Here is a 22,317-nt window from a genome sequence, read left to right as displayed (position 1 = left end):
CAAAAGGAAAAAGACCACATCGGAATAACTAGAAAAGTTGAGATAAACCAATACAGTAACGACGATACTACTACCAAACAAGGAGTTCATTACTCAAACACAACTTGTACAATACACTGTTGTAGGTGTTTTAAGTCTGATACATCATTAAGCAAATTAGGCAAAAGATAAGCAGGTGGGCATGCAAAAGTGACACAAACTTCATCAAAGGATCAACCTACCAAGAGCATGCTATGACAAAACATCAGCTACCCAATTACATTCTCCATGCTTAAATTTCAGGCGACAGTTCAAGCCCTGATAGTCCATGATCAGATTCTTAGTCTTGTGTCCTGCTTGTTGAGGCCTGCACATATAATTCACAATTTCCTGAGAATCAGATTGATAGTCAAGGAGGAAATATTGACATTCTTTTTCTGTGATGAATGCTATGCATACAGGAAAGAGATTCCCAAAGCTGATTCAGCGATATGCGTCAGGTCTAAGATTACTACGTATGCAAGCATTTAGTAAGAAGTTGCTGGACGTGGAAATGCAAAAGCCAAGAAAGTAATAAACTTCTAATAACTGTAGCTGAGTTAAGCATTTCCCTAGGAGCTAGAAACACCAATTCCGTTTTGCAAAGCCAAGAACTGGAAAACACCTTTTACTTTAACAGTCCTAGGTATTGGAACAAATGTAAACTAGGGGGGCAAACTGCCATTTTATATCTATGAGTAGGCCATTTCAACAGTAATTTCTTTCTCTATGATGTTTAAACGCCGATGACTCACAACAAGCACCATTAAGAGCACTCTTTTTTAAGGAGGTCATAAAATGAACTCAAAGAAAGGGAGCAGCAAAACTAAACTTTAACTCAACTCTTCTGACTAATTTGCTCACATAAACATGCCCCACTTAGCCCTTTCGATGGGACAAAGCTAATCTAAGTCCTTAAATGATTCTGCTACCAAGCATGGAGTATAATTCCATGTTACATCAACGCCTATCCAACAAGTGACCAAATAAGGGAATGAATCTGTCTAGAAAACCAATGGTTTGCTTTAGTAATTCCAACCAACCGACCAAAAAAAAGGAAAAGAAAAAAAAAAGAAGAAATTCAAAATTGAAAGACACAGAATTTATGAAACATAAGTTGAAAGCTGTAACAGACCAACAAAGCTAAAGCATCAAATTAAGGATCAGGGAAAAATAATAGTGATTCTCTATGTGATTTAGATATAGAAAATTAAAGTGCTTGCAACAATTTCTGGAAATTTATCATGCGTGCTAACAGACAACACAGTATAAAGTGTGTTTTCTCCTCTACGTTTGAAACTGATTTCTATGTGTCGCTTTAGAGCTTTGCAGGCTATATCATTTGTTTCTCACCTCAAACTTGGTTGAATGGATACTGCAACTTATTTAAGGTCTCAAACTAGCACTTACGGAATAGAGATGTAAGACTGCATTAGATCCAAGTAGAGAAAATTTGCAGATTTGAGGAATAGCTTTACATGAGCTTAACTTAAACATGAATCATAAAGAGAAACCTTGAGGTATTAACAGAAACAGTTAAAGAAAAAAAAAAGCAAGAGAAAGCAAGAAATATTGATAATGCAAACATGATTGCGGTAAACTATGAATTCTGGACAATACTACCTCCAAATCATCTGTAATGTTACAGTTAATCTATATGTGTATATCAGTTAGAAATCGAAATTTGAAAGGACAAACATCAAAATCTTTAAGTTACTCAAATGCCGCACAACTTCCAAAATAATCTGCCACTTCAGAAGCTTAATGGCGCCCTACTATCAAGAAAATCAAAATCTTCAATTTTCTGATATGCAAGACTTTCATAATTTAAGTGGTAAGCAAGAATATTCACATTCAATTCTAAACTATTTCACTTATTGGGAATTGAAAACTGCAACAAAAATAAAAATGCTAGTGAAAATACTAAGGAATTCTCAGCAGTTTCACATTACACGTACAAGTTTTCTTTTTTCAAGTACAAGCTGAATTAGAAAAAAAAACTGTAATTACTTACTTTAAGTGTCCTCAACTGTAGTCCACTCATCATAGTTGTTGCATCAACTGAACCGGGCGAAACTAGGCTTTCAACATAAATACTCGCAGACCTAGTGTAGACAGACCTCAGGAGACGCCTGGATTTGTTATTTTTGGGATTCAAGACTCTGACATCACTTTCAAGCACCACTAGAAGTTTACCATTCTCCAATTGGTACAATACTGAAAGAAAATACCTCTTGTCGTTGCTCAAGGCAGAAACCACCTTTGTCCAAGATTCTATAACTTCATATTCCTTCAAAACCCAGAGATCTACAAGACCATGCACATAATTCCTGCAAAAGAAATAAAGGCTCCCACCAACAGTTTGTATGTCTGTTACAAAACTGTCATGATTCGATTTGATCGCATCTCCAGCTAAATCAAGAGATCCATATGTCTCTGTAGCTAAATCAAGAAAAACAACATATGGACAAAATGCTCTGTTCAATACCCAATGGACCTTCCCCGCCGCAAAAGTACCACAGTACCTGCTTCCGTCCATTGGATAACCACCAGGAAAATCCCCAATTCTCCTCCAAGTATCAGCTTTTGTACTATAAACTTTAACCTCAGAAGCAAAGGGCTCCCAATCTTCAGCACAGTAGCAGGTAACTGCCACTACTTTATAATCATCGTTAGTCTCGTCGTATCCAAAACCACATGAAGCATAGAATTTATGCTCACTCGTTTTTTCAAAACTAAAATTAGGCAATGTCTTTGATTTTCTGGTAGATGGGTTCCATAAGACGAAACCTTCTCTATTAGTGCAAATGCAAATCATCCCATTACAACATCCCACTAACAAAACTGACAGATCACGGCATTCCAATTGGGGACAAACTATTTCAACTGCATCACTAGGCTGTTCATACAACAAAGAAGCAAGAGAACAGTGTTTGAACCTGCCAGAATTATAGTCTATAAATAGCAAGTATTCTCTGTCCTTTGATGTACTGAAACTGAGGTGACGCTTGATGAAATGAGGGCTTAACGTCAAGGAAAGCCACGATTTTGAAACGCACTTGAATCTCATGAGTGACTTCACAGGTAGCCTTGCGAGAATCTCAGTGATGACTTGAAAGGGAAGATCCGGCAGTATTAGCGGGTGGTCTGAAACTTGCACTGAAGAGGAAGGGATTTGTTGGCCTATGGCCATCTTTTCATTGCCTTCCATCAGAGGAAGTTTGGCTCTGTAATTGGATGTTTCAGCTTCAAAGAAGAAAAGGGCAGTGGTTGGTTTTTGAGCTCAAGCTACAGCCTGAAAACAAACACCTTCAGCAGCAACCCAAATGACAGAAATCGGAAGAGAAGGGGCAAAGATCTAGGGTTCACTGTACAGCTTTTGCCCAAGTACAAAAAATGTATGCAAATTTCAAACAACAATCTTAAATTACATGATTTTGAAATTTTGTGCCCCAGAAATAACTGTAGCGATGGATCTTCTACTCTTCTTTAGTCAAGTGAGCTAGTTAGCACTTCTGTGTAAGTGTCAGAATTTGTGTCAAATAGTTAAAGACTTTATTTAGATTGTTCAAAAAAATTCTACATCTTTTATCAACATATTTCTTGTTATTTTTTATCTCATATATATCAATTGTTACAGAATTCTTCACAAAAACTCTAAATAGGCTCTTAGTCAATCTTCCTAAAGTAGTTCACTCACTATACAAAGAAACAAAATGCAATCACTTGCCACATGAGACCTTTTTTAAAAGTCCATGCCTAGTTACTTCGCTGTTGCTACTGTTCTTGCCAGTACGGTACTTCAGCAGAATAGGATGAAAGTGAAACCAGCATCTCCGCATAAGTGCTTTCAATCTTGGTGAATAATAACATTGACAAACATTTTCTTGATTACTTCACCCATTAGCACTTGAAAAAAAACCAAACTTTAATCAGTCTTGAAACAGAAATGAGACATGTTAGATAGTTCGTTATGCACTTTCCCACGTAGAAAGACTTTCAGAATTTCAGCAGTTTAATTCGGTTGTGTTTGGATTGCATTTTCCGTCATTTTTCATGGAAAAATTACTGTAGCGATTTGATATATGTGAGGGAAAAAGGTGATAGGGAAATGTGATCACGGAAAACGATAATATTTTCCGACGAAAACCTTCAATCCAAGCAAGGCCATCTTTAGAGTATAAATATACAAATTCAGCAGTGAAAATGATTGTGAAATCCTAGTCAAACAGAATAACATTTGCAGGCATTCGTTTTTTCGAGTATGGAGCTGAATTGAAGAAAAGGGTTACTGTAATCACTTACGGGCTGTATCCTTGATCATAATCCAAAGAGTTTGTAGTTGTTGGCTTGTTGCCACTCCGGTGCGCCATTAGCATCCTGCGAGACCATGCTTTCAACAGAAAACACTAGCAACCCTTGTGTAAATAGACCACAAGAGACTCAAGCCAATATGTATATGCAACGGAAAAATGGTTAACTATCCATTTGAGGACATAAATGGCCTGCAGCTGTGATTCGAGCTAAAACACATAATTGAATTGGGTGGAGGAAGGGAGAACATCAATTTGGCAGTGGCAGGCATGATAAAGTAACATAACTTCTGCACAATTTAAGATAAACTAAAGCTGCAAGCAAGAGCACCATCTTGCTATGGTATGGTCATCTATCAAATTATATATATATATAGGAGAAGAAAAGATAATAAATATAGGAGAAAAACATTACTAATAAACAACCTAATAAAAATCGGGAATATAAATGAAAGAAAAATGTAAAAATTCTAAAGCTAGTGATAAATAATAATCAAGCCATTGGAGTAAAGTAATAGAAAGATACAAGGAATTGCAAATGCTTATCACAAGCAGAAAAAATGATTTATCATGTGATTGGAGAAAATGTAGAAAAGTCAAATGATAGGTTGATAGATTAAAATTATAAAAAAAAAAAAAGTCATGCTTAATAGTTAATACTAATGTGTAAATAGTAAGGAAATAATGTATGCATCTGGAACACTAACTAAAAATAAGAAAGTAAAAAAGCAATGATTCGATTATTACCAAAAAAAAAAAGAAAGAAACCAAGACATAGACGTTAATAATGGTCACGTAGTGGCACGAAAGGACATCCAGTTGTCCACTCGTTATCAAGGGAAGTAAGTGAAGAATAACTATTGATTCTTTTTAACTAAGAAAGGAAAAGAAAGAATGCCCACTTGGTATTATTAAATCCTTCTAACTCAGAAATTTACCAAATAGAGAACTGAACAATGTTGGTAAAATATTGATACAAAAGAATTAAATATAAGACCAACGTTGAAACCAGACACAATAAAAATAATTGATTCATGCACAAAATAATAATTAGTTCCAAATAAATCTTAATTCGTGTTTTGATTTTGATCACTCTAAACAATGGTGAAAATAATATCTTATGAGAGCTGTTGACATGTCAGGGAATATATTAATATTTGATTAATCTTAAAAAATGGTAAAGAAAAGAATTTAATAAGAAAAAACCATCAAAGAAAAATAATTGAAAAGATATCCAAATAAGCGCCATATGAATGTGATTGTAAAAAATGAGTAATTAATTTCAAATTGTCTAATTATAATGACATAGAATCTATTTTTGCTTTAATTTCTTAAATTGGAGAATGGACGAATTGTATTAGAATGCAATTGATTTGTAATTGACTAATCGTAATGAAAAATATATGGAGTTGCTCCAATTTTGTAAATTAGAGAGTGAACAATCTAAATTTTGGTAAGAATGGATTATAAAATAAGAGACAGATAAGTACAGTATCGCTATTTGTAAGGAAATAATACACAAATCCACTTAAAAATTGATTCTTTGACAAGTAAATAATTAAAAAAAGAAATTAATGGATAGAGGAATTCATTATTTTCTCAAATAATTTCAAATTGAAAAAAAAAACTAATTTTGGAGGCAATTTTTAATTTATTGGACTTTTTCAAATCCGTGCTTGTATGGACACAACTTTGGCCTATAATAAGTTGAAAAGAAATTGGATTCCAATAGGAAAAAACATAATGTTCATGGGAGAAATTTTAGAAAAAGGAATAGTTAATTGTACAACTTAAATGGGAATACATAATGATTGAAGAGTGAAAGCTGTCAATGTTTTAGAAGTATTAATCAATAATTAAACCAAATAATAGGAATAGATAACGTGGTTGGAGAGAGCTATAAAGGAAAACTATGGATTGATTGACTTATAAATCAAGATTGAATGGAGTTTAACATAAATAAGAAAGTATGAAAAAATTAAAAATCTGTCCAAACTTTGGTAACAATAATAAAAAAAAATGAAGCTAAACATTAGGAATAGACACATGATTGGACAAAATTAAAAAAGGAAAACTATGGGTTGGTGATAAAAAAGAAAAAGTACAACAGAATTAGTAAAGAAATATCTAAAGTAAGAAATTAATAGATTGATTAAATTTTATTATAGATAAGCAAGTGAAAAATGAATGGAAATAAAAGAAAAAAAATCACCAAGAAACACAAAACATTAAATTTGTCCACTTGCTAACAAGAAAGGGTGCCTGCTTCGCATAATCTAATAGCATCCAACTCAATAACATATATTCCATAACATATTCAATCTGATAGCATCCAACACATACCACCTATATGTTGTGTCTGTGTGTGGGTATGATATAACAGTACTGAATACTGTTCCATCAATAAAATTATCCATGTACAACATATTCTTAGCCTATATACGAATGACAATGGAAACAGGTGCCCGCAAGAAAAAATGGGGCAAGGAGTAGGAATACGGAGAAATTTTCTCTCCCCCCCTTCCCCCCCTCGCTAAATAGGGTAGGAGGCGGGGGAGCATACTCCACTCCATCCCTAACCCCATCTCTCATGTAAATTAAATTAAATTAAATTAAATTACACACACATATATATATATATGTACATGTGTGTGCGTGTGTATATATATATATGTATGTATGTATATAATCCAAATAACTAATAGTTATACATAACTAATAATCTAGCTGTAGTAGCAGTTGTGATTATTGTACCACACTTGCTATTCATGGATTGCTATCACACTACTGTTTTTTATTACACATAAGCTGCTATGTTTGGATTGTAGTTTTCTAATAAAAAAATTTTTGTATTTATCATGAACATATTTTTTAATTACTTTTTTACTCGTATATATCACATCGATACGGTACATTTTACTATGAAAAAAAAAAAAAAACAATCCAAATGGGAGTATTTGCTAAAGCAACTTAGGTAGTGACCTCTCGGTATAGTCTTCCATGGGCCTATTTGTTTCCGTGTTCAGATATCCATCCGTATTGACTCGTTTTGAGTACACCAAGAAGGAACATGGTTTTTAAACTGGAAGTTGATAGATTTCAGACTTGTTGGAGAATACTTGGATATGCATACCTGTTCTCCGCGTTCAAAAGTGCACCTGATCTGTAGCTTGTGTTGTTATCTTCCCAAAAAAAAAAAAAACGCAACTCGATGCTCGTTGCAGAATACAAGGCCATGGGCCTTCAGCTGAATATCGTGGACGATTGGTGGTGTTTTCCTTCCCCAGCAGGCGCTTGTGGGGAAAGCAGGACAGGGGTGGGGCGGAAGGGGACGGGGAAGTGGGGGTGAGACGGGGAAGAAGAGTTATTTGACAACGGAGCAAGAGACTCGTCCCAAAACTGCACTGTTGCCATCCATAAATCCATCATATGACATGATTTTAGAATAAGAATGTGCAAAAAGGGATGTTATTCTTCGAAATTATAATTTCCTTTTCCAAATATTCTTCATTCACTGTCTCATGTTGGTTAAAGGGTCAGCTCTATGAGAAGGGAAGTAATGTGCATACATCCCCTGGAAAAAGAAGCAAAATCAAAGATAAATCGCATGACATGAATTTTTGTCCAGAAACAGAATTAATTTGAAAAAATTGCTACGTTTTCCGTAAACATATTTTTATCTCACATGTATCAAATCGCTACAGTAATTTTTTTTACAAAAAATCTAGAAAAATGTAATCCAAACACAACTTAATTCCGTTTCTGGACAAAAATTCATGTCTTATGATAAGCTGCTGGATCACTTTTCCAGAGATTGCACAATAATGTTTTTGTTATTTTGTACTTGCGATTGAACGTCAAAACAAAAATACTTTTATTTTGTCTTATACACTAAAGAGTTACAACATGTACGGTTGTAAAAGCTTGCTTTTGTACTTTGCGAATTGGAGTGTCCTAACTTTAGAAGGTACAAATATCAATTTTAAAAAAAATACGTAAATTCAACCACAAGTATTGATGGTTCATGCAATACATTTTCATCTAAACTTGCACTCTTACCTAGATGTTTCTGAAAAATTTTACTGCCAGAGAATGCACCGGGCATTTGTCTGATTCTGATTCGATGATAGTTTAACTCCTTTCAAATTTTTATTGGTCCTTTTGAATCCATTCCATACTGTAAAGTAAGAGTATTGCAAAGAAAGACTTAGGTCCCGTTTGGATTGTATTTTCCGTCATTTTTCATGGAAAAATTACTGTAGCGATTTGATGTATGTGAGGAAAAAATGTAATAGGAAAATGTGTTCACGGAAAATGACAAAATTTTTCTACGGAAAACAGCAATCCAAGCAAGGCCTTATATCTTGTCAAGAAGAAGAAAAAAAATTGATGGCTCATGCAATCCAGTAAATTCGAAGATCTTTACAGCTAAGAATTGTTCGACCAGAAGGTCCCAGCTTTCCATATCAAATCGCGTTTTGACTTTTAAACTTGCCTCCCTGTTTAAATTTTAGAGCGAAAGATCAAAAATTCAAATCTAATTGGAGGGTTGAAAGATGCACAGGACAACAAAATGCATCCTCCACAGGACCACAAATTTAGTTTTTTTTTTTTTTTTTTTTGAGGTGTCCGGTGATAACCCGCTTAATTAACCTCCTATTTTTTCGATTTTAAGTCATTGTGCCAAGTTTGTCCTTTGACGTACATCCAAGCTGAGGACGTCATCTTTTTACTTGAAGTGACCAAAACATCCTTGAATCCGCTTAGAAAATCCAAGGAGCTTATTACTGACTTGCCATTTAAAGCAATAATTTATGTACTTTTATTATATCATATGACAAATTTATACTCTTACGCAAACACAGCAGTATAATACAATGACAATTTTGGACATATTTTTGGGAGTTTTGACAATTCACTGATATTATTGTGACATTAAAATTATTGTTATGATAATATTATTTGTTTGAAAAAAATTTAACCCATAAAATGAATTGTACAGGCTCTATATGTGAAAAAGTGTATTTTCTCATCAATGATCTGGTTGGAAAAATTCATAGATTATAGAGGTGTGAAGTTGAACCTTGACAATTAGAAAATGGTTAGCAAAAATTTAAGAGTTTGTCTTATTAGTGGCTAGCCTCCATGTCACTTTTTCTTTAGAAAATGGTAATTATAATTAGCGTGTCAATATAGGGAAATGAATTCATAGACTAAGGTCTTTGACCATAAAAAAGATTAAATGTGAACGACAGAAAATGAAATTCATAGGGGGTAGTGATTATTGTACTAGTACTCAATCGAAATGATTTCAATTTTAAGTAATGTTCACAATAACATACATTACCCATTATAGATTATACGACATGATTTGAGTGTTTTTTTATGCATGTTTCTATTTGTGGCCATGTCCTATGGGATGGGGTGGCCGTTGTTCTTTCTTGAGCATCTTTTTAGAGAATATCCACCTTCATTCATCACTTAATGTATTATTCCACATACGGCATCAACAAATTTAATAACAAATTTAATAGAAAGTCTTCAACTTGATATCTCAACAACCTTTAATCCTTTACCATATCGAGTCCTCTCGCTTCGATGACTCATCACCAACTCGAAAAGTACTGGCTGTGTTAGGATAGGAGAATATTTGTAAATATTATTTGAAATAATACTATAGTACTTTTTATGATATAATGTATGTGAGATAAAAAAAAATGGTAAGTGAAAAATATGTTTATCATGCAATCAAAATATTATTTCAGAAATAAATTTGTATCCAAACACTTCTACCTACTTATAGGTAAAAAGTGAATACAAAATAAATCCTAATAGTATGCTATCTCACTTTCTCAATTGAACCACTTAATAGTCAAGAATATCATATGATTGTATCCATCATTTGGTCATGACCAGATTTGGAGAGAGGAATGGAGCATGAGAGAGAGTGGAGAAGGGAGTGGTAGTGGGAAAAAAGAGAAGAAAGAGTGAGAAGGTGATGGAATAGAGAGAGGAGAAGGAATGGGAGGGAAAGGATAAGGATGGAATAGCATTGGTGATGGAACGATATTGGTGATATTTTTTAGGCTATACTTTTTGGATTAATTTTCTATATATTAATAGTATATACAATACACCATCATTTAAATGTGTAATAACTAGTTGAAAATTCAAAATTGGCATATATTTCATGCATTTAATGATAATAGTCCATATATTATTATTGTATATAAGATTTACTCATATTTTTTTGAGTGTATATAAGCATAGTTTGACTACCTAAGTGCATTGTCCATTACTTAATGTATTATTCCACATAGGGCTTTAACATGTTCAATAGAAAGTCTTCAACTCGATGTCACCACCATACTTTAATCCTTTACCATATTTAGTCCTTTTCCTTCGATAACTCATCACTAACCCTAAAAGCACTGATTGTGTTAGGATAGGAGATTGCTTGTAAACATTATTTGAAAATAATACGGAACACTTTTTTATGATATGATATATATGAAATAAAAAATGATTAAAATATAAAATGGTATGTGCAATCAAAATATTATTCGAGATATAAATTTATATCCAAACACTTCTACCTACTAAAAAGTAAAAATTGAATACAAAATAATGATAGTATACTATTTCATTTTGTCATTTAAGCCACTTAATAATCAAGAATTATCGATCGTTTGGTCATGACCAGATCTTGGGAGAAGAAGGGAGCATGGAAGAAGGTGGAGAAGAGAGTGGTAGTATGAAAAAAAAGAACAGAGGAAAGGGTGAGAAGGTTACGGAGAAGAGAGAGGAGAAAGAGAGAGTGGGGGCTCGGGGAGGGAAAGAAAAATGGAGTGATGGAGGTGATGGAATACTATTGGTGAGATATTTTTTAGAATATACTTTTCATATTAATTTTTTATGTATTGACAGTGACTATATCGTCATTTAAATGTATAATAACTAATTTAAAATTAAATTTGGCATATATTGCATGTATCTAATCATAATAATGTATATACTATCAGTATATATAAGATTTACTTATACTTTTTTGAGTGTTTTTATATTTAAGCAAGTTAATATTTTTAAAAAAATTGTCATTTTAAAACATTGTAACAACCTCGGTCTCAATTTCGTATTACATAAATTGATCTTAATAATGTATTAGTAATCTTTATATGATTGGAAAATATAAATAAAGGGTCACGTGTTACTTTAATACATAGCAAAATATTAGTAAAAACTATAACAAAATGTTAAAATGTCATATCTCGTTCTCAAAACTTTCAATCACATAGTTAATTTTAAAATTTTTTTTTATATCTATTTCAAAATCCAGCTCATATGTCAATATATTTTCGCAACGTATGCTTTGCATCTTTCTCAAAACAACACATCATTTCAATAAATAATAAATACTTACTTAGGTAGATTAATTCTACAAATTCACTTGTAAAACAAGTAACATATACATCACTCACATGAAAATGAAATGTACACCACCAATTATCACTTTTTTCACATCCCCTTGCATCATGGTACTTATGTGGCTACTAAATATGGTGGTACGTCACATAATCAGACAGTGTTCATAACCTATTTTCTCAATACAAGGGCATTTCTGTCAGGGTAGTGTGTTCTGCCATCTCTCCCTTTCATCACTTTCTAATTCCTAATAATCAGCTAATCTCCTAATCTATATGCTTTGTTCTGACACCCAAAACTCTTGTCTCCATCCTTTAATCCCTTCACCATTTCGCAAAAAGGCCCCCTTTCCTCACTCTTTCACTCCTCACCTCCATGAAAACAGACTCAATACGCCTCTGCAAAAACCTACCAACCGCCACCATCTCCATTTCCTCAAAATCTCTTCACCTGAATTTCATGAGCTAGCAAAGCCCATCTCACCAAACCACCTCACTACCCAAAAGCTGTCAAAAAGATCCCATCTTTTTCTTGATTCTTCCTCAAGAAAAAAGAAAGGTGAAAAAAAGAAAAGAAAAGGAAAAAAAAAATAATGGGTTCTCTTATCCCAGCTGAAGACTTGAATCTCCATCTTGGACCCTCTTCCTCAATTTCTGCTTCCGTTCGAGACCCTCTTGCACCGTCTTCCTCTGTTTCTGCTTCCATTCGAAACCCTTTAATTATCCCCAAGAAAGAACCCAAACTTGAACCTCTTGATGACCTTTTGGATGAACCCCCAGTAGCCCATTATCGAACGCCTTTGCCATTTTACTTAAACACTTCGAACAACCTTAATTCCAGCTCAACTTTCACCGTAACCCCATCTCCGACCACCCCCATTACACCCGCTACCCCTAGCCCTACTGCCAACAACCAAGAACCCGTAACTTCTTCCTCCAATGATTCGTCGAATGTTTATTCGGAATTTTATCGTCTCACGGAGCTTTTCCGCAACGCTTTTGCTGAAGGAGGAGAAAGGAATGGAGAGGGTGCTGAATTTGAGGACTCTGATATCTCGAGAGCGATTGTGCCTTTTAATTCTGAGAATGAGAACCAGCCTTTCAATTCTGAGAATGAGAACCAGCTGTTGAACGCTGTGGTATCGCGGAGGAAATATTCTCAGAGGTCGGCTGAGTTAGTCCGCGTGACGGATCTTAGTGCGGATGATGTGCAGTATTTTAGGAATTTAGTGAGAAAGACGAGAATGCTTTATGATGCGATTCGGGTTTTGGCTATCGCGGAGGATGAAAAACATAGGGGGGACTTGGTTCCTCATAGGAGGACTAGAGGGGACTTAAAAGCAGCTGCATTGTTGAGGCAACGTGGGTTGTGGTTAAATCGCGATAAAAGGATTGTGGGTGCAATCCCTGGTGTGGAGATTGGGGATTTGTTTTTTTTCAGGATGGAATTATGTGTAATTGGATTACATGGGCAGGCTCAGGCTGGCATTGATTATCTGTCAGCAAGTCAGAGCTCGAATGGAGAACCTATAGCGACAAGTGTGATTGTTTCAGGAGGCTATGAGGATGACGTAGACACTGGAGATGAGATAATTTACACTGGACACGGTGGACAGGACAAGCACAACAGGCAATGTATGAATCAGAAGCTGGAATGTGGGAATTTGGCACTGGAGAGGAGCATGTACTATGGCATTGAGGTAAGGGTAATTCGTGGTTTTAAATATGAGGGCAGTGTTAGTGGTAAAGTTTATGTTTATGATGGTTTATATAGAGTTGTTACTTGTTGGTTTGATGTGGGGAAATCCGGCTTTGGCGTTTTTAAGTATAAGCTTGTTAGAATTGAGAATCAACCGGAAATGGGTAGCTCGGTTCTCAGGCTTGCGCAGACTCTTAGGACTAGGCCGTTGGAGGCAAGGCCAAAAGGGTATGTTAGTCTTGACTTGTCAATGAAGAAAGAGAATGTGCCTGTTTTTCTGTTTAATGATGTGGATAATAATAACGAGCCTGTCTTTTTTGAGTATCTTTTGTCGACTGTCTTCCCACCTCATGTATACAACCATGGCAAGAATGGGACAGGGTGTGATTGCATAGGTGGTTGTTTGGATGGTTGTTTTTGTGCTGCGAAAAATGGGGGCGATTTTGCATACGAACAAAATGGGATTTTGTTGAAGGGAAAGCCGGTAATCTTTGAGTGTGGGCCACATTGTCGTTGTCCTTCAACTTGTCGGAATCGGGTGAGCCAGAGAGGTGTAAGGAATAGATTGGAAGTCTTTAGGTCCAGGGAGACTGGTTGGGGAGTTAGATCATTGGATTTGATCCAGGCTGGTGCATTTATTTGTGAATTCACAGGAGTTGTTCTTACGCGCGAACAAGCTCAGATTTTCACCATGAATGGAGACAGCTTGGTTTATCCTAGTCGCTTTCCTGATAGGTGGGCCGAGTGGGGTGATTTAACTGATATATTTCCTGATTACAAGCGTCCAGAACATCCGTCAATTCCGCCATTGGACTTTGCAATGGATGTATCAAGACTGAGGAACGTAGCCTGTTACATAAGCCACAGCTCGAATCCAAATGCTTTGGTACAGCCAGTTCTGTATGATCACAATAATGTCTCTTTCCCTCACCTCATGTTGTTTGCGATGGAGAACATTCCTCCTTTAAGGGAAATTAGCCTTGACTATGGGATCGCTGATGAGTGGACAGGAAAACTTCCCATCTGTGATAAATAATTGGACTCGGTGTCTGTTTCTTTTGGATGCAGGGCCTCCATTTGAAGCCATAATGCACTAAGGTACACTCATTTTTTGCAGTAGTATTTTTTGAGTTTCTTCTGAACTCTTTCTGGGTTGTATGGCTTATTGACACTTTCTAAAGTTTCCACGGCTTCTTGTACTTCTAAAGTTCTGAGAGAACTTTTATGTTTCTCTAGATACTGCTTATGACCTGTTGGTTTTGTCATTTCTTTACATATCTAATGTGGATACTTCTGCATTGAATTTACGTGTGCGGGGGCCTTTTTCTCGCTATCATGCATTTCTTTGATGCATCTTCTGGTTTTTTGCTTTCCAGTTGACTGGGAAAGGAAATTTATTTGTTGTGGTTGATATTGTGGGCTTATTCTCATCTAGTTCAGCTATTTTATGGAAAGCTTGTTTTTTGTTTGAAACTATTAATAGCTAAACTCTAACAATGATAGCAGCTTGAAGCCTATTTCTCAGAATCAGCTCCTTTGAAAAGCAAGTGAAAGTACCTCAAAACAACTTTTTGTTTGAAAAGAAGTTACAGTTGAGTTTATAATTTGCTTTTAATACTTTTATTTTATTTTTGCCTTTAGGGAATGATTACAATTTTTTGACTCTGGGTTAGTAAGTAGTAGTTACTTCAGAAATTTGAGTATTGTGGTTAGTCAGACTTAGATATGTCAGTTGCGCATACTTTAATACTTCAGCAATTGCTGTTGTAGGATAAGAAGGTGCCAAAGTCCTCCCAGTTCATACAGGCTCGACAATTTTGATGCAAACTCTTAAGGATATGGTTATGGAAACCAGCAACTCTGCAGTGTTGCCTCTTGTATAGTGTTGTGAACTATTGAAGTTTGTGTTCTTGCCATATTTCTGTCCTTCTAAAATGTTGAATGAAGAGAATGACTGAGAGAGATGTTAATTCTTCTTTAAAGTGACTAAACAAAAAGAAGGTTGCTAAGACAAGGCAATCAATCATTGAAACTTGTTGATTTCCTAGGAACACGAATAAGGCTATTCAAAATTGTACTGACCAATTAGCAAGCTCTAATACAAGTAATGATTTATTTGGATTTAGACTGAACGATAGCAACATATGGGACCTTTGGGGCAAATTACAAAAGTTTGCAAGGCATGAATAACATTTGCAAAAACTTTTACTTGGATAAACACCCATGTACTTAGGTTGAAATTCTGAGCAAGACCTCTTTCTAGTATATCATCATATGATGGGAGTGAGGTGGCCTGTGTGGCCAAGGCCAACCAACCAGATAGAGACCTGCAGCAGAAATGACTCCATACTTTGGAAAATAAGCCCAAATCAACAAAGTCATTTAGATCTCAAAACAAAAAGTCCAAAGTGAGTCAATGAGGGATTCCTGCTTTACTGTAGTGTAATTTAGATTACGTCAGAGTAGCCCTCCTCAGATCCCTGTCTTACGCTTTATCACAGTTGAACCCTCTTTGGAGTGATAATGAGATCTCCATACGCTAACCATGGATGACCATACAAGAATGGAGAAAACCACTTCCTCATTTCAACTCTTCAGCATATGTATAGCATATATGAAACCACAACTGGGTATAAACAAAAAGACATCAGAAGTCCTCATTGACAATGTAGAATGGTAGTTGATCTTTTCTTTTTTTTTTTTCCTTTTTTCTTTTTCTTACAAGGGTTGGGCAGTGGTATTGCATTGACCACGCAAAATATATTGGCAACTTAAATAAGTAAAAGATACATCACATGGCTAATTTTCCCAAGTTGTGGAACCTCTAAAGAATCTCTAGAGTAGAGATGGCAATTTGTCCCAAGTCCCAATGGGCTACCCCTGCCCAAAGGGACTTTGGGCACGATGGGTGTTCTAATTTTGAAATTGGGCTTAAAATGGGACTAATCGCATTTATATCCATCAATTGATGGGAATTCTTGGGAAATACTTAGGTACCCATTGGGGCCCAAAGATCTCACCAAAAATTTATCCTATCAATTGTTCTATATCTTTTAACAACTCAAGTAAACCATTTTTATTCTTCCAGCTAGGTCCTTCAGTTTTTTCCTTGTTATTATGCTTAAAACCCCCATCTAGTTTTCTCAGCTCTTTTGTCTCTTAGAAATCACTTTTTTTTTTTTAAAGTTTTTTCCCTTTTTCATAAAAATTTTGTCGCCAGTCTCAATTTAGAGTGCTCTTTAAAAAATGTTGAAAGAAACTTCTTGTTTTGAGATGGGAACTCAATGGTTACGCAGTCAGGCCGAAGAGAGCCCAAATAGGGCTCTTTTAGGCCTGTAAATGGTTTCGAACTCCTTTTTTAGTAGAATACTAATCAAAATGAATATTGGGAGTAATATGGAAGTCATTAATCTATAATCTTATTAAAAAATTCTTTGTCCAGTCTTGGTAGTTTTATGATGGCTCATAGTTCCAAACACCATTTCGTTATACTCATAAATACAAGTCCTTTTAAGTTTTTATAGGACTTATTTTTTCCTCAACTAAAATTTAGCAGCATTGGAAATGAAAGATTAAAACAATATATATACATAGAAAATAAATACAAGAAAATTTGGGGAAAAAAGAATTTAAGAAATATAAATTCACAATAAGACTAAAAGAAATTTAATAAATAAAAAAAATTAAAGTTATATAAAAAATAAAAAAGAATTAAAGGAAAAAAGAATACAGGAATAGACCTGGGCATTGGGCGGGATCAATCTATACCCATCCCAAATTGATTCCGCCCAACTTGGTCCCAAAACATATATGGGTGAGGTTGGGTCTAGACTCATATTACTCGATTCCATTTCAAACCCACGCAAATCCTGCCCATTTTGCCACCTCTACTCTAGAGTTAGTTACCCTCAAATCATTGTTCCTTTCTTAAAACATGGTTTGATTTCCATCAGCATTGCTACTTCCTACTGGTTCCTTTCCTTTTCAATTTTTTTTTATAAAATATTTACTTAAGAAAAGAAAAGAAGATCTATTGTGGAGCTTTCAAGAATTTCATATTAGCTCTAGAGAAGCTAATACTGGAGCTAGCTTTGGTAAAGCTAATGCTGGAGATTCTTTAAAGATCCATGAAGTTGTGGACAATCTAGCATGTTGCTTGAAGCATATGCAGATCAACATATGCTGATCAAAGTCATTTAAACAAACAGAAAGTGCCTGCAAGGTCTTCTGCAGAGTTTGGTATTAAATTAAAATAAACTATATTTTGTGACTTCAAATTTGCATTTACTTGAAATATTAACTTCCTGGGGCCTATTGAAAGTGTTTATTTGATTGTAGTTGCGTTATTTGCTAAGTTCTGCTATGTTTTTATTTAATCTAGCTGAACTGCTAAGGAAGAAGTAGTTCCTGATTTGCTGATGGTGTTTAGATTAATCCGAATTTCTCCCAATGAAATTTTGTTACCTTGTCACTAAATTCGCTTGAACTTGAGGCTTGACGTTTTGTTGCAACAGTGACTTGGCAGCTGGCTTTGGATTCTCAAATAGGTCACAAGTTTGATTTTGGATAAGAATGTTTAAACTCGGGAGAACTATCACTAATGCTGCTTATTACATATCTAGTTGACCTTTGGAAGTAATGTGATCTTCTAAAACAACGTCCTCTATTGGCTAAGATTCTTGCAATTATGATAGAACACTATGTTGCTAAATATGTGATTGTCCAAATAGACAATTGAGTGGTCTTTTGGAAGTAGACTAGTGTTCTAATACTTTTTGCCTTATTTATCCATTTCACCATGGAAAAACCTGTTGAATATAAGTCGAAATAGAGCATATACACCAAAATACCTTTTTTGTGCTTAAAGTTGCAGATGTTAGCACATTAACTTTTGAAATGAGCTGAATAGAAAATTCTTGGTTGTACTTGGTTCACAGCCCCACTTGTGGACCTTGTGGCCATCCAATTGCCCAAATCATTTATATAACATGTATGACATCAGCCTGATGTCATATGATGTCACAATGGTGACTTAGGCACTTGGGTGGCCACAAGGTCTACGGGTGGATCTGTGAAGGAAGTCCAGGCAAGAATTCCTGTGATAAACTTCATTGATTTCATCCAACTATTCAGTGATTCTAAGAAGAAATTAATTTTAGCGATGCATCTTTGACAAAAGATTTTGGTCTATAAAAGTCTCCACTCCACTTACTAGTCATTTGTTTTCTTCAGATCATATAAATCCAATCAAAAAAGGCTTGTAGTTCACTCATAATACAGCTTGTTACTGTATACAGATGCAAAAAATTTAGTATCAATTCTACAAGTTCTGTGAGTTGGTCTTTCAGTGCATGAGATAATTTGAAATTGCAATTATACAGATCCAAAGTCCCTTAATCTTAACCACATGATTTACTTGTGTGATGGTTAACCAAATTAATTGAGGCGTTTCTTTTTCTTCGAGGACAGTGTTTACAATTTCTGTCATGGAAGAATCTTAAGTGTTATTAAATGTTTCCCTGTGATAAAGTCGTGGAGAATGACAATCTTTTGATGTTGGGACCAATTGCACTTTCTTCCTGGGTGTACAGAATGCTAACAAAATTAGATTTTACCCAGTTTGGGGTTGATACATGGTTCTTTTTGCAACAAAATGTTGCCTATACTTTTCTGTCATGTGTATGAAATCTCAAATGACTTAACTTTTTTGCTTTTTAGTTCATGATAACATGTAGGAACTTGTTACATGATGGCAAAAAGGTAGAAAACAGTATTCGAAGTAGTGTCTTTTTACTTGTTTTCATCAAATCAAATGCTTCTTAGGTGTAATATATAACTTATATCTGAATTTTCTACATGCTCTATGTTTGATGTGACATTTAGAGTATATTGGTTGTAACAATTTGTCAGAAGATGTGTTAATGTTCTTACCAATTTGTATGTTTACCTGTTGTCTTGTTTTTTCAGAGTCAAATCATTAATATGGTGAAGTATAATTTTTTTTTTCCTTTATTGTTGAAAGTAGAAGTTTACAATCATTGCTCTGATGTAGAAATAGCATGTATAGTGGTTTATGACCCTGATGGATAGTTTCTTGGACTAACTTTGATGATTAAAATTAGGCTTTACATCATGAACATTTATGAGATCTGATTTCTGCTTGCTCTTCATGAGCAGATGATGATTTTTTTTTTTCATTGTGACTGATCAATGTTCAATTCTGAAGTGGTCTTCCTCCAAGTTATTGTTCTTACTTTTTGGGTCTCTTTTGGTTGAGCTCTTCTGTTAGTATAGTAAATGATTTGTCCCAATGCTTATCATTAGTTGAACCTGACTTTTGTGAAGGTGTTTGAATTTGTCCTTCTCCTTCTCTCTCTCTCTCTCTCTCTCTCTCTCTCTCTCTCTTAAACTTTTGCACATTATTCTGGATGGAACTTTGTGAGAATTAGTTACCTGCTTCAGTGGATTTATTCCCTTTTATTTTGCGAAAAATCTTCTTTTGAATTTTTGGATGAAACTCTGTCAGAATTAGTTACCTGCTCTTGTAGTGCATCAATTGGTTTGAGATTGATGATTAACTAAGTTTTGATGGGCTTGCAATTTAGCTAATCTGATGTGGCAGTGTCAGACTCCCCTCTTGCAAGCTTGGTTGTGTTTAAAAATGCATTAAAGCTAATTCTATATCATGTTTATTTTTCACGTGATCCTTTTCCTGGCATATGGTCGATTTATACTTCTAGAGGTTTTGCTGAACATGTTTCTTGTAGAACAGCATAGCTTTTGAATGATGTCATATGCATTTCTCCTTTGCTGCATATCTGTCTTCCCTTAATTTTCTGAGGAATCAATCTGATGAGTTTTTTTCATTGTGCTTTTCCTGATTCTTTTTTTGTCCTTTTGTACTTATTAGTACATGGCCATTTTTCTGGGTTGGGTAATGGCTTATGGCAATGGCAAGTATGGCTGCTTTCTATTGCAAGTTGTTTATACTTTCTACTGTGCAAATAAATGTACCTGTAATTAGATTATTTTGCAATTTTGATGGTTCTCTGCTTTACTGTTGCTTTCTTTCAGCTCTGTTTCTTTCTGCCATCCTCTTGAGGTTTGATGTTGATGCACTTGGCTTTTCTTGCGTATCACGCAGGTGTTAGTTTTGTCTTGAAATGATACTTTTCATTGAAGATTTTTATTTCTTAGTAATTTCACTATGAATACCAAATGGGCCCTTTAGTGGTTGTTGGATTTTATGGTTGTATATTTACGTCGTTCCAATCTACATATGAGATAAATAGTTACCGAATGTACAGTAGATGAATATGTTATTGAAAATAAGTTTGGGCATAATTTCTGTTTGCTGATGCTTTCTTTTTTGGCTTGCAGATGGAATTTTACCATGTAAAGCAACAGTACTGTAACTTGTTTTGTGTACCAGGGTTCTGACCGGCACAAGCATCTTCATTGCTGTTATCCTGAACTGTCTTGAGAATGTTGACTTCTCCTTAACTCCTGTCGCTTGCTGTTTTGAATCTGCAAATTATTGGATAGGGTATGAATACTATAAAGAAATATGATTAAACAGATCTCCTGTTGGGGTTGACTGCTGCAAGGGGTATTTTGCTGCCTTTAAAGGGGCCTTTTGCACTAGCATGTCTTGCCAAAGGGTGTATGGGATGACTAGCTGATAAATATTTTGCATGACTATATGATTTCCTAGTCTTAGTTTGTATGTATGGGATGTCTGTACAGATACTGTAATGGTTGTACCGTGGGTTGTAGTTCATTTTATGTGCTTTTTATCTTTGAAAGATCAAAAAAAGAGAACAAGGGGGGCAAATTTTTGTAACATTTGTAAATGCAGAGTTCTGTTTTTAATTTTTTTATTCCTATAGATGAAAGATGTTGATGACTCTTCGGATTTCAGATTGCTAGTAAGTTCTGGCAGCATTCAATGCTGTTTCATTGGTTTTTTGCTTGCAAAAGCTGCTTGGATGACAGTGAAATGAAATCTGTAGTTCTGGTTTCTCTTCATCTCTTCAGCTACTGTCCTTTTTATTGGAATGAAAACTTCCTCTTGTACCTCAATTGGCCCGCCCATGCTTTCATTCTTTGCTATCAATCACTACAGTGAGTTTGTTTGGACAAAGATAATTTGGTTTGCAAAATTTATTCTCACAAATCCTAATTATCTTTTTATCTCACATACATCACATCACAAAAAGTGCTACAGTAAATATTTCAAATAAATCATTCAAATAAACTCTTATCCAAAGTACTATCTTTTGGTTTTTTTTGTTCTGGTCTTCTGAAAAGGTAATACGAGGGACTAAGTTCAAAGTGAAAAATTGCCAGAAATGTGTTGTCTTACCAAAATAAAAATAAGAGGCTGCTAGTTTTAGGTGGCATAGGATGCATTTGGTGCTATAGTTTTATAATAGAAATTTAATTACAAATCCTCAAATTTCAAAAAGGAAAAAGAAAAAATGGTGGAACAATAGTAATAGTTTTATAAGTCGGTAACTAAAGCTAGAATTGAAAATCATTTTTACAATTACACTTGACTACTCCCTTTGTTTCAAAAAAAATGTATTTTTTTTTTTGGCGTTTTAGTATTCTAACATTTTAAGAATAGTGGAACAATTGCAATGTTAGATTCGAATTTTTTAAAAATAGTGGATTGATTGTAATATTAGTACTTTTGCTTACAAATTTACCTTCTAAAATTCAAAATTTAAATTTGGGTATTTTTTTCCCTACCACTTTATCACCCAATCGAATCCAATCCTTCCCTAGCTTTAATAAATATCCAAGACATAACATTTTAAATGAAATGGAAGAAGATTCGCTTTAAATGGATTGTGATTTTTTA

The 22,317-nt window shown here is 34.7% G+C and overlaps 2 protein-coding genes across 3 annotated transcripts; one reads left to right on the top strand and one right to left on the bottom strand.

The window, feature by feature from the left end:
* Positions 1-68: 68 nt before the first annotated feature.
* On the bottom strand, positions 69-3,567 carry LOC113736236 (F-box/kelch-repeat protein At3g23880). The gene is made up of 2 exons (XM_027263113.2): positions 2,033-3,567; positions 69-346 (listed from the first exon to the last, which is right to left on the bottom strand). The coding sequence occupies exons 1-2, from the start codon at positions 3,227-3,229 to the stop codon at positions 320-322; spliced, it is 1,224 nt and encodes a 407-aa protein (XP_027118914.1). The 5' UTR covers positions 3,230-3,567; the 3' UTR covers positions 69-319.
* Positions 3,568-11,954: 8,387 nt separating this feature from the next.
* LOC113736233 (histone-lysine N-methyltransferase family member SUVH9-like) lies at positions 11,955-21,479 on the top strand. 2 transcript variants are annotated; one of them, XM_072084574.1, is made up of 3 exons: positions 11,955-14,549; positions 15,222-20,595; positions 20,832-21,479. In XM_072084574.1, exon 1 carries the CDS (start codon positions 12,346-12,348, stop codon positions 14,485-14,487), a length of 2,142 nt encoding a protein of 713 aa, XP_071940675.1. In that variant the 5' UTR covers positions 11,955-12,345; the 3' UTR covers positions 14,488-14,549; positions 15,222-20,595; positions 20,832-21,479. The 2 variants fall into 2 exon arrangements, with proteins under 2 accessions (XP_071940675.1, XP_027118912.2); XM_027263111.2 differs by lacking the exon at positions 15,222-20,595 and having other exon boundaries at positions 11,956-14,549.
* Positions 21,480-22,317: the final 838 nt, after the last annotated feature.

Source organism: Coffea arabica, chromosome 3e (genome assembly GCF_036785885.1).
Source record: "Coffea arabica cultivar ET-39 chromosome 3e, Coffea Arabica ET-39 HiFi, whole genome shotgun sequence".
NCBI classification, from domain to species: Eukaryota; Viridiplantae; Streptophyta; class Magnoliopsida; order Gentianales; family Rubiaceae; genus Coffea; species Coffea arabica.
Note: the sequence above shows the minus strand (reverse complement) of the source record. Positions and strands in the feature narration are given on the sequence as shown.